At 39.9% G+C, this 12,827-nt stretch overlaps 1 protein-coding gene across 1 annotated transcript in view; it reads left to right on the top strand.

The window, feature by feature from the left end:
* TTC3 (tetratricopeptide repeat domain 3) overlaps positions 1 to 12,827 on the top strand; it is a 100,781-nt gene that overhangs the window by 74,628 nt on the left and 13,326 nt on the right. Inside the window, exons 24-31 of the mRNA XM_063450279.1 lie at positions 2,512 to 2,604; positions 5,926 to 5,990; positions 6,478 to 6,611; positions 7,327 to 7,641; positions 7,898 to 8,161; positions 8,907 to 8,956; positions 9,423 to 9,479; positions 10,776 to 10,849. Coding sequence (XP_063306349.1) covers positions 2,512 to 2,604; positions 5,926 to 5,990; positions 6,478 to 6,611; positions 7,327 to 7,641; positions 7,898 to 8,161; positions 8,907 to 8,956; positions 9,423 to 9,479; positions 10,776 to 10,849 — 1,052 coding nt within the window. The remainder of the gene's footprint in view (positions 1 to 2,511; positions 2,605 to 5,925; positions 5,991 to 6,477; positions 6,612 to 7,326; positions 7,642 to 7,897; positions 8,162 to 8,906; positions 8,957 to 9,422; positions 9,480 to 10,775; positions 10,850 to 12,827) is intronic.

Below are 12,827 nucleotides of genomic sequence, written 5' to 3'. Positions count from 1 at the left end.
GCTCACTTAGGAGCAGGCACACACGCAAGCTCACTTAGGAGCAGGCACACACGCAAGCTCACTTAGGAGCAGGCACACACGCAAGCTCACTTAGGAGCAGGCACACACGCAAGCTCACTTAGGAGCAGGCACACACGCAAGCTCACTTAGGAGCAGGCACACACGCAAGCTCACTTAGGAGCAGGCACACACGCAAGCTCACTTAGGAGCAGGCACACACGCAAGCTCACTTAGGAGCAGGCACACACGCAAGCTCACTTAGGAGCAGGCACACACGCAAGCTCACTTAGGAGCAGGCACACACACACACACACACAATCACTGACAAGGCTGAAGCTTATTTGGCACTGGTAGGTAAGTTGCTATTTTCTGACCTCTTACTCCCAGAGAGGCCAGCAACATGCGTGTGGAGGCAGAGCTTGTGTGTGAGAGGCAGGGCTTTCTTCAGGAGGTGGGGCTTGCATGCAGGAGGTGGGGGCATGGAGCCCAAATTGCTGTAAATAGTGCAGGGAGACTGATAGGTCTCACTCCGGCCGCCAGCAGCCTAATTGCGGCACAGTCCGAGGTGAAAATCATTTAAATTACATTAGCATGATGATTAGGGCTGTCTGCCCAGCCCTAGGTGCCATGGCCCACGGGAAATTTGCTGGTATCCTGGTGGGCCAATCCGGCCCTGCCGTTATACCATAGCCAACAGAGAACACATTTACTTTTCTTTGGAATAGTTAGTGACTTGGTTTCTCTTAAAAGGCCAGTGTCTGCCCTTTCCATTGCGGTCTACAATAGTTGCTGTTGTATCTGCCATTCAGGACACAGTAGCAAAGCAGTATAATAGTGAACAAATGGATTTTTGCTGTGCAGAAATACACCCCACTATTCCCCAGTCATCCGGTGACATTCCACAAGTTACTTGTAGATTATCTCATTCTATGTTGAATGCAGGGTCAAGTACATGATGAGATATTTGTAATTGTTATCTAAATTTGTTTTCCATGAAAAAGGACATGATGAATTTAATGAACCACCTAATCTCACTAAAATTGTTTGTGGTTTTGTTGAAGCGTCACTGTTTACATTGTAGGGTTGAATACACCTCTAAAGACTGTCACTAGAGGCACTTTCTGTACAGAGACCAAGTGAAGCTTGATCGGGTGCCTAAATCCAGCTCCTAGGAAAGCTTTGAATTCAATGCTAAGAAGAAAAAAAATCATTAAAAACAAACAAAGAAAAAAATATATATATTTAAAAAAAAAATAATAATAAAATACTATATTATTATTTAAAGTAATTCATAAATTTGTGTTAAGCCTGTTTAGCAGCTGCACTATAGGACATCAATGTCTCCCTCCTGCCTTAGTGGGAAATACTTTAAGGGATAAATAAACTACAGCATCTGGGAAGCATTTTGTAAAGTAAGTTGTGTTATTGTGTTTTCTGTAGAAATGTCCTAACTGATTCCTATACTTAATGAAATGATGCCCAGTGATACTAACAGAGTATAATACTCTCTGAAGTTCCCATCGCTTACATTTATATTCCTGGATTACCTTCTCTAATACTCTCGATTTGCAATGTATGCTCTCTAATCCACAATCAGATATATGAACTGTTGATATTATTTTTATTCCGATGTCTTCTTTAAAAAAAAAAAAAAGTTTTTTTTTTTTGTTTTTATGAATTCAGTCTAAAAAATTTATATAAATATTAATAATAAAAGGAAAATACATTTAAATAAACCTAATTAAACAAAAACAAACCATAAACTTTAAAATAAACCATACATGTACAATAAAGGGTCTCTCCTGCTTTGTAAACCACTGTGAACTGATTACTTGCTCACACATAAGTAAGTTCCACCACCACAAAAAATGCTTTAAAAAAAATAAAATAAAAATAAGGTTTTTGCCTTTATAAATCTTTACGTGGTATATTGCGAAAACGGCAAAGCGTAAAACAAGATGCAATATACTTTATTTGAATTATTTTTTAAAGTGACATGTATTTAATATTGTGTATGTCACATGGTCTTGCTCCTTTTGGAATCTGGTGTCTTAGAACGAATCCAACTGATTTTAGTCAATTTAAGCACCATAACCACTACATGCCAATGTAATAATGGTGCTATTAGGATGCAGGAGCTGTTTGTTCCCTGGCCCCGATTCAAACAGTTATTTTTTTTGTGTGTGTGTGTTTTGGCCAAAAATTAGGTTTACCTGAGGCACCTGCTCACGTATTGCTTATGCAAAAGTTTGACTTCTCAATTAGCAATATTTATTACATCCACGTGTAGACGCCATTCGTACGCTGAGCCTTTAAGCTTAGCCTATTGCTGGCGCTGCCATACAAATATAGACAAAATTTCAAAATGTAAACCGGTTTGACTTGGAACTGGTGGACAGTGAATGCAGACTACAAGCACCATAACCACTACAATAGCATGTTGCGATTATGTAGCTTAGACTGCCTGTTTTCTAAGCACTTTACTTAATAGTTTTTGTTTTGTCCATACAGGATTTCCTTAAAAATGCCTGTCTTACCCCAGACTGCAAGGGAAGAATTTGTCATATTGTTATCTATGATTCCACGGGAGTAGTGAAATGTGAGGTAAATATGAAGGAACCTTTTTATTCCATGATTTTATTTGATTAAGGTTTATACGTTGTGAGGTTTATTCTGTAAACAAAGAATTGCCATAAATAGACTATCATTTCGCCTACCATGCCTAGTATTCACCGTTTGGCTGTATTTCCAAATCTACTTGTGCCGACATCTGGCATTTAATGTTTCAATTTACCCAACTTGGTGTGTAGTGAATAAACCGCAATATGTAGAATATGTTGTGATTACTTGATCTGTAAAGTATTTGTCTCTCATTCTGTTGTATTAACCAGTACACAGTATTTCTCTCTCTTTTACAGTAACAATAGACTGTTATTTTGTAATCTGTGATAGATTAGCAACATTCCTTCGCATGCCAGAGATCTGCATGTCATCTTGCCAAATTGATATTGCTCCTGGCACATAATTTCCTTAAAATCTCCCTTTCCATTGATTTGTATCTTATTATAAGATTATTACTGATATATATGAACTTTGTCACCTTATGCTTCAAGAATATATTCTGATTGACCAAAATTTAAATTTAAAAAAAATCCCCCTTTCCAGTCATTATTACTATTACTGGTATTTATATAGCGCCAGCATATTCCGTAGTGCTTTACAATATTATCAAAGGGGGAGATGAGACAATTACAAAAACTTACAGGAACAATAGATTGAAGAAGACCCTGCTCAAACAAGATTAAGAAGCTTTAGAAGGTGTGGTGTAAAACAGGACAGGAGGTTGCAATTAAACAAGCAAGGGACAGGTACGTGAGGTAGAGGTTACTCTGGGAGGCTATAGGCATTCCTAAAGAGATGGGTTTTGGGGCACTTTTTAAATGATTGACTAGGGGAGAGCTTGATGTTTGTAGGGAGGCTATTCCATAGGCAAGGAGTCGCCCGCGTGAAGTCCTGCAAGCGTGAGTTGGCCGTACGGGTGCGAGCAGCGGACAGGAGAAGGTCACGGGCAGAGCGGAGAGACCGAGAAGGGGCATACCTATGGATTTGTGAAGAGAAATAGGAGGGGCTAAAATAGTTCAGTGCTTTATAGGTGTGGATTAGTACCTTGAATTGACTCCTATAGGATACAGGAAGACAATGTAAGGACTGACCGAGGGGAGAGGTGTGAGAGGACCAACTACAGAGGAAAATCAGTCTGGCAGCAGCATTCATTACAGACTGTAGCGGGGCAATACGACTTGTGGGAAGACCTATTAGGAGAGCGTTACAATAATCCATGCAAGAGATTACTAGAGCATGGACAGGCTCCTTAGTAGCATCTTCCTTAAGAAAGGGGCGGATACGGGCTATGTTTTTAAGGTGGAATCAACCGGATTTGGTAACAGACTGGATTGAGGCTCAAATGTGAGGCCAGAATAAAGTATAATGCCAAGACAGCACGTTTGCAAGGATGGACTGATGTGGGTACCACTAACTTGAAGGGAGAGTAAAGGAGGAGGATCAGTATTAGGAGAAGGAAAGACAAGGAGTTCAGTTTTAGAGAGATTGGGTTTCAAAAAGCGGGAGGACATCCAGTCAGAGATGGAAGGCAAGCAGTGACATGTTGCAGGATGGCTGGGGAGGAGAGATATATCTGGGTGTCATCAGCGTACAGGTGGTGTTGGAATCCAAATGAGGCAATAAGTTTACCAAGAGAGGCAGTATAAAGAGAAAATAGAAGGGGACCAAGGACAGAGCCATGGGGGACTCCAACAGAGAGAGGACGAAGGGAGGACAGTGTCACAAAGAATGAGTGATTGAAGAGAAGGAGAACATGGTCAACAGTGTCAAAGGCAGCAGAGAGGTCAAGAAGAATTAGTATGGAGTAGTGCCGTTTGGATTTAGCTGTAATTAGGTTGTTAGTGACTTTAATAAGAGCAGTCTCAGTAGAGTGGAGGGGCAGAAGCCAGACTGAAGAGGGTCAAGGAGAAAGTTGGAATTGAGGAAACAGCATGTTTAAGGTCAGCATGGACAACGCCAGAAGAAAGAGAGAGCAGTTGAAGATGTGTGTTAGGAAGGCACAAGACAAGAGGAGAGAGAGTTGATCAGGTGCGACGGGACAGGATCAAGCGGGCAAGTGGTGGGGCAGGAGGAAAGGAGAAGCACAGCCACTTCTTGTTCAGTAGCCTGGGAGAAAGTCTTACAGGTAGGAAAGGCATGATCCAGGTGTGGTTGAAAAATAGAAGGGCAAGGTTGTGAGAATTCTTTCCTTAGCTAATCAGTCTTGTCGGTAAAGTAGCATGCAAAGCTATCAGCTTTAAGGTTAGTTTGGGGGGGGGGGGGGTGGCGGCAACAGCAGGGCAAAGAAGTGAGCTAAAAGTATTTAAAAGACGCCTGGGATTGCGGGAGCATGAGTTGATTAGGGATGAAAAGTATGACTGTTTGGCAAGGGCAACGGCTGTGCTGTATGAACGCAACATGAATTTGTAGTAGAGGAAGCCCATTGCGATAGCCCAAGGGAGGAGGTAATTGAAAGTAGTTTTGAGGCTACTGAGGACAAGGGTAGAATAATGGGAATATTGAAGTTCCCAAGAATTAAGGATGGCATATTAGAGGAAAGGAAGTAGGGAAGCCAAGCAGCAAAGTGCTCAAGGAAGAGGAGAGGGGAACTAAGGGGACGATAGATAATGACAATGTTAGCAGAGATGGGTTTGAAAGGGGGAATTGAATGAATTTTAAATGATGAGAGAGAGAGAGAGGAAAAGGGGGTGGGTAGAAGTTTGAAGGAGCAGTGAGGTGAGCGCAGAAACTCTACACCACCACCTTTGCTTTCAGAGTGTCTTGGGTTGTGGGAAAATTGAAGACCACCAAAGGATAGAGAGGCAGGGTTTAGCGGTGTCAGAGGGAGAGAGCCATGCTTTCAGCTAAGGTTGGTAAATCTAGGGATTAACTGTAACTGTAATAGGGAACGTTGGCACACCAGATCTTTGTGAACTTAAAGGGTCAGTTTAAATAACATAACCACTGCAGCTCACCGCCTAAAATTCCTAGATGGTTTGACATTGAACTGGGGTAAAATGCCAGGTCACTTGGCAGCTTAACGACTATAGCAGGCTGTCCTTTAATATTCCCCCCAAACTCTGTACATTGATCTGATTGCTGCTTCTCATTTATGAAAGGAGTCTGGTGGTGCTGTCCAAAAATTAAACAGGGCACTGGTTAAGCATCGTGGGAAACAGTCTAATGGATTGCCATCACTAACTGTCACTGGAATTCCATCATTTCTTTATTTTTCTTCTTTAATGTTCACAGTCCTGTACATAAAAATACAAACTGTGTGATTTACTTTCTTAAAATAAACCTTTGTGTCTTTTCACTTTATAGTTTGAAGATAAAATTGTTAGAAAGAAAGAACCCCCGAGAGCTACATCTAAACAGAAAACGAATAGGTAAGTGTGCGCAGGAGTGGTGTTTTGGTCTGGGTGTGTATATCTTGCGTCTCCTTTCAAATATAACCCTTAAATGTGAAACTGCAGTTAACTTGCTTTTCAGAGATACTTCGGGGTTTAAATGTATCAGAATGGTAGTGGATTAAAAATATACTTTATCTAAATGCTTCTGGTTTGCAGCAAAAAGGAAATGATGAAACCGCTGAAGTCTCTCAGCTTGTCCTAATTCTCCCGTTGTGCCTTTGGGTCGTTGTTATTGTAGAAAGAGGGGACCAAAAATGCAATTGGTTCCCACTCTTCTCTACGTTGTACATCGGAATCATCCCATAAATCTAATAGACCTGCTTTTTTTTTTTTTTTTTTTTTTTTGCACTACAACTGTTTTGGCCTCTGTTTTAGAATTAACTTTGAATTTCCAGCCATTCTCACTCTAGCTAATAAACCTCCGAATCTGTCTTGTTTTATTCCCTGTCGTTCTTCACCTTAGCAACAAGAAATTTAAAATGAAGCCTGAAAATAAAGCCGAGCATAAGAAAATATCACAAGAAGATATCGTAATGCTGCCAGGCAATGAGATATATAAAAATTCCATGAGAACATGTTGTAGGTTTGATTTAAAAGGTAAGTGGAACAATCAAATCCCTGTACCTGTTCAAATGCAGATCATGTTTTTATGAACATACCCAGCTGTGATCTTCCACCTCTCCGTATTGTGGTTTTTTTTTTTTTTTTTTTTTAACTGTAAAATATTTTTGCTTTTGAAATGTAGTCTTTCTATTTCTTTAAAAAAAAAAAACATTTCACATGAATGCAAAGTTGCATATATTTGTGTCTTACTTTGCTCTTATTTAGGCATGGGATATATAGTTTTTATATTTACATCCATCTTCTTATCCTGGGGCGAGATTACAGAGTTTGCCAACACATGTCAAATATAACATCATGGTGGCGCCAACATCATGCTCTGTATTTTCCTATCCTCGTGAAGAGAGTTCTGAAGAATAGGTTTGTCTAACCTTGGATGTTCTAGTTGTTTGAACTACATATCCCATAATTCCTTCAGCGCTGTTGGTGACAGGCAAAGGTTTGACATCATTGGCATAAACAAATTCTAATATTACTTTGTTTGGTTTTGTATTGTCTTATAGAGAGCATTGTGCTTTTTCTACACCTCCATGAAAGTCAGTACTGCAATATTGTCATTTTACATAACCGGTCTTTTATACTATATAGCCAGATTCTTTTCTGTTTTTAAATCATGTTCTATAGCGCACATGTCATTTTATGTACAGGAATTTGCCTCCTCCTAAGCAATTTTTTTTCTTCTTCCTTGCAGCAATCGATAATCACAATGAAATAATGTTAATGCAAATTGCACAGAAGAAGGTGGTGATTAGGTATGGACTCTGCGACACTAAGGAATTCCAAGACTTGTTAGTCTTATGGAATGTTATAAGTTCCGAAGAACTTGAAGCCTTTTCCTTTCAGACGTCCTGCCAGTGTGGGCACGAAGAGATGACTCTTCTCTTACAGCACCTGTTCGAAATGAACAACAGAGTGAAGACTAGGATTTTTCTCTTCTGTCTGGAAAAGTGTGGTCATTCAGTAACATTAGATCTTCTTGAATGGCTATTTATAGTTGACGAGGCAGGTAATACATGGCATTGATACCTTTGTCCATTCTAACTCTTCCTGACACTGTCTGATATGCATATTTAGACTATATACTTCTGTTTGTTTCGTATCAGTACATGTTCATTATTTGTCTGTATTCCCTGTTTTCCAGCAATGCAGACTATGTTGGCGCTATGTGAATACCACATAAGGAAATGTTTGCAAAAAAAATTTAAGCTAGACTTAGGACAGAACATTTTTGGATATAAATCTGCTCACTTTCTTTGTTTAAGGTTTTGAGGCGGCCGAAAACTTTCACATAATGTACCTAGAATTGCTGAATAATCTTAATCTGGAGTCTGTAATTAATCCGTGGAACGAGACCTATGGAAAGTATCTAAATTTCCCTCTCAAGGAAAGTACCATGGAGAAAGTGATTGCTAAATTGCATGAAGCCGAGCTATTTCGTTTCTTCATATGGTTTCTAGACGAGAACAGGGGGACAATCACATACCGAGGCCTGGAGGAGGTTTTAGATATATATTTTACAGACATGGGTAAGCATTCTCCAAAAATTCTTAGTGGCTGAAACTAGGCCATCAGCTATATTGTTACTGTTTTGAATATGTTGTTTTTAAAGGGACACTATAGTCACCAGAACAACTACAGCTTATTGAATTTGTTCTGGTGAGTAGAATCATTCCCTTCAGACTTTTTGCAGTAAAATCTGTCTTTTCAGAGAAAATGCAGTGTTTACATTACAGCCTAGTGATACCTTCATTGGCCACTCCTCAGATGGCCACTGGAGGTGCTTCATGTGGCATTCAATGCCGCCATCCTCTGCATGGAGACATTGAACTTTCCTCATAGAGATTCATTGATTCAAGAGGAGATGTTGATTGACCAGGGCTGTGTTCAGCTTGTGCTGGCTCTGCCCCTGATCTGCCTCCTTGACAGTCTCCGCCAATCCAATGCTTTCCTATGTGAAAGCATTGTGATTGGCTGAGATCACCACTTCTGATGTCTACTAAGGAGGCAGATCAGGGGCAGAGCCAGCAAATTTAGACTGGAATAGGGGGCTAGATGGTGTTTTTAAAACTTTAGAGTCAGGAATACAGTTTTATGTTCCTGACCCTATAGGGTTCCTTTAACTTTTGCTCTGTGTGCTGTTGGCTGTTGCCCCGTTTTTTACCTGCCTGGGGATATATGTCCAAAATTGGCTGAATATAGCAGATTGTGAGTTTGCACCATATTTACTAACATGTCAAATGTTTGGTGATTTTTTTTTTTTTCCCCTTACAGATGCACCATATTATAATTTTAGAGCCAAATCCACGAATGAAAACAATTCCGTAAGTGTTTCTGCCATCTTCATTTTTTATAATTAGAATGCGGAGGATTTATCCAAACAGTGTTAACTAAAAAGTAGTTTAAGTGGAGTAGTTCCCATAGAAACCATGTTCCTGCTAATTTCATTAGTTTATATTTTTGTTGGACAAGCTCACTAATAACCTGGGCCCTCCAGCTCTTTGGATCCAACATTTCCCATAAATATCAGCCAGCTGAAAGGGATGAAATGCTGGCTAAGCCCTTTGGGTGCCAGAGGTATCCATCACTGGTCTATTGAAATGTGTTTCATCTCCTTCAGCTAATTCAGCCTCATCTGACTCATAAACATTCCTACTCAATCATTCTCATAGTTTTATCCTTTGACTTCCTTAACCCTTACAGTCATTGGAAGAGAGACATGTCACGCACTTTTTGGTATTTTTCAAAAAACATTTTATGCATGTGCTTTTTTTCGCTTTTGTTTTTTAGACTAAGTGTATCAAAGTGAAAAACAAACACAAGAAAAAGAAGCAGAACCAGACAAAGGTGGCTTTGTTGTGTTGTTTTTTTTTTTTTTTTGCTTTCATGTGTTCATTGTACTTTGTCATTTCATTTATCCCTCACACCCTCCATAAGAGGACCATGGCCAGAATATTTGTTTCTAAAAAAAAAATACAGGGCTACAACAAGCAAGCAGGTACCAGTGTCTGCATTCGTGTGATGGCCATACATGTTGTTTGGAGACGGCTGCAGATGCAGCCATTTTCATCCATATCTGGCAGCAATCTCGGTGTAGACTTATGCAATTTTCTTTTGTGTGTTCATTTTGATCTGTGTATTTGTTCTGAGTTGTTCCAGTCTAACATGTTTGCCAAGTGTTTTGTGACCATTGAAGTTCCCTTAAATTGATTTCTAGGATTAATTGTTTGTGCCATTTATTGCGTGTGATAACCCTGTGCAATGTACGTCGAGCTCCTTCCCACCTTAAGAGTTAGCCTGGTAAATATACTGGGGTTGATTAAATGCTGTGCGGGTAGTTCTAGAATAACTGATTCGCCGGTTAGTGATATGTGGCTAAAGAAAGTTTCTTTATTGTTCTCCTCAACTTTGCACAATGTGTCCTGCCTTCACAGGAAGGGATGAACGTATTTGAAATTGATGTGACTGAAATGAGCAGCACATCTCTGACACTAACTATTAGAAAGGAATTGTTTTCATGATTCCATTGTATGGGGTTTAATTAAAATGTCCATTTTATTATTTTATTTAATTAAAATGTTAATTCGTGGCACAGCAACACTTCATTGGCAACAAAACATTGATACAGTATGCAGAGCACAATTCTTTGAAACTCATTTCTAAAAACCGTATTTAACAACAGTTTAAATGTCCTTATATGCTTTGAGAGAAATACCCACACCTATCACACAACCGTTGCATATTGTGAGATGTGGGCAGGAACACATGCAGAACCTAGTCTAACCCAGGTAAGTGTGTTTTTAAATGTACTGGTGATTTCACCAGCCCATTAAAAGATTGAATGGGAATACGGATGTTTATCTGCCACATAGTTTTATGAATGATGCATCTGGTGGAAAGATGTACCTAGAGAATTGAGGTAGACTATATAAATCCCTAATGCATTCCCCAGGATCTGGGATGAACTGAAAATTCACATCTCTGCCCTTATAACACTCCGATCTAATTTGAAGTTCTTTTGGAACAATCATAATTGTTACTGAAACAGAGAAAGAATTTACTTTAAGTTGGATATTACATAAGCTTGTGTTGTGGGATGTTTTTATAGATCTTCCTTGGGTCTAAAGCTGCTTTTATTTTCAGACTGTTTACACGTATTCTGGGGGTGTGAGCACTAGACCGCAGGAGGAAGACATTTTCACTGAAGAGAATACTCTGTGAGTAATAGATATTAAATCCCTTTTTGTTTTTTTCTAAGTAAGCTTTTCAAAATAGAAACTCTGAGAAACTCTGACTGATTTCCCCCCCCCCCCCCCCTACCCTCCCCATGTTGTAAACATTCACAGTGCAGGTGGAAAAAGTATGTGAACCCTTGGATTTAATAACTGGTTGAACCTCCTTTGGCAGCAATAACTTCAACCAAACGTTTCCTGTAGTAGCAGAACAATATTCCTGGGATGTCTGGTGTGAATCGCTTTCTTGAGGTCATGCCACAGCATCTCAATCGGGTTGAGGTCAGGACTCTGACTGGGCCAATTCAGAAGGCGTAATTTCTTCTGTTTAAGCCATTCTGTTGTTGATTTACTTCTATGCTTTGGGTCATTGTCCTGTTGCAACACCCATCTTCTGTTGTTCTGTTGAGCTTCAGCTGGTAGGCAGATGGCCTTAAGTTCTCCTGCAAAATGTCTTGATAAACTTGGGAATTCATTTTTCCTTCGATGATAGCAATCCGTCCAGGCCCTGACGCAGCAAAGCAGCCCCAAACCACGATGCCCCCACCACCATACTTCGCAGTTGGGATGAGGTTTTGATGTTGGTGTGCTGTGCCTCTTTTTCGCCACACATAGTGTTGTGTGTTTCTTCCAAACAACTCAACTTTGGTTTCATCTGTCCACAGAATATTTTGCCAGTACTGCGGTGGAACATCCAGGTGCTCTTGTGCAAACTGTAAACGTGCAGCAATGTTTTGTTTGGACAGCAGTGGCTTCCTCTGTGGTATCCTCCCATGAAATCCATTCTTGTTTAGTGTTTTACGTATTGTAGATTCGTTAACAGGGATGTTGGCATTTGCCATTGACTTTTGTAAGTCTTTAGCTGACACTCTAGGATTCTTCTTCACCTCATTGAGCAGTCTGCGCTGTGCTCTTGCAGTCATCTTTACAGGACGGCCACTCCTAGGGAGAGTAGCAACAGTGCTGAACTTTCTCCATATATAGAAAATTTGTCTTACCGTGGACTGATGAACAGCAAGGCTTTTGGAGATACTTTTATAACCCTTTCCAGCTTTATGCAAGTCAACAATTCTTAAATGTATGTCTTCTGAGAGCTCTTTTGTGCGAGGCATCATTCACATCAGGCAATGCTTCTTGTGAAAAGCAAACCCAGAACTGGTGTGTGTTTTTTATAGGGCAGGGCAGCTGTAACCAACACCTCCAATCTCATCTCATTGATTGGACTCCAGTTGGCTGACATCTCACTCCAATTAGCTCTTGGAGATGTCATTAGTCTAGGGGTTCACATACTTTTTCCACCTGCACTGTGAATGTTTACATGGTGTGTTCAATAAAAACATGGCAACATTTCATTCTTTGTGTGTTATTAGTTTAAGCAGACTGTGATTGTCTATTGTTGTGACTTAGATGATGAAATCCATATCATTCCAAAGGGTTCACATACTTTTTCTTGCAACTGTGTGTGTGTGTGTGTATATGTATATACACTCATCCAATTCCATTAGAAGTGGGCACAGTGAAGTCCCGTGCTTGCCTCCCAATAACTCAGAACTCTCTCTGATTTATCCACAAAGCAAAATATTCTGAGATATACCAGAGAATGTGGGCAAGGAATCCACAGAAATTGATCTATATGCTCCCCATGTAAATTAGTTTTATCTTAAGTTTATGTAGTAAACTAGTCTAAAGTGTTGAGAATTCAAAGCGGATTTCCCTGGTAAATGGTCACTGCCGTTGATGGCAACTTCCCCGATGCGTCCTCAAAACACTCTGCATGAATCCCATTCTGCGGTTCAGCCTTGAGTAATGTAGATTCCCAACATTTTGCAGAACAGTCCCCAAAACTAACTTTCTTTTGATATTTTAATTATAATTTGTTTTGTGATTTTGCTTGAGCAGTGTGTTTATTTTATTATGTAGAATTCCAGAAGGAAACTTCATCCCTGAGTATAGGAATAGCGGT

The sequence above is a fragment of the Pelobates fuscus genome, chromosome 1, assembly GCF_036172605.1.
Source record: "Pelobates fuscus isolate aPelFus1 chromosome 1, aPelFus1.pri, whole genome shotgun sequence".
In the NCBI taxonomy this organism is placed as follows: domain Eukaryota; kingdom Metazoa; phylum Chordata; class Amphibia; order Anura; family Pelobatidae; genus Pelobates; species Pelobates fuscus.
This window is presented reverse-complemented; position numbering and strand designations above follow the sequence as displayed.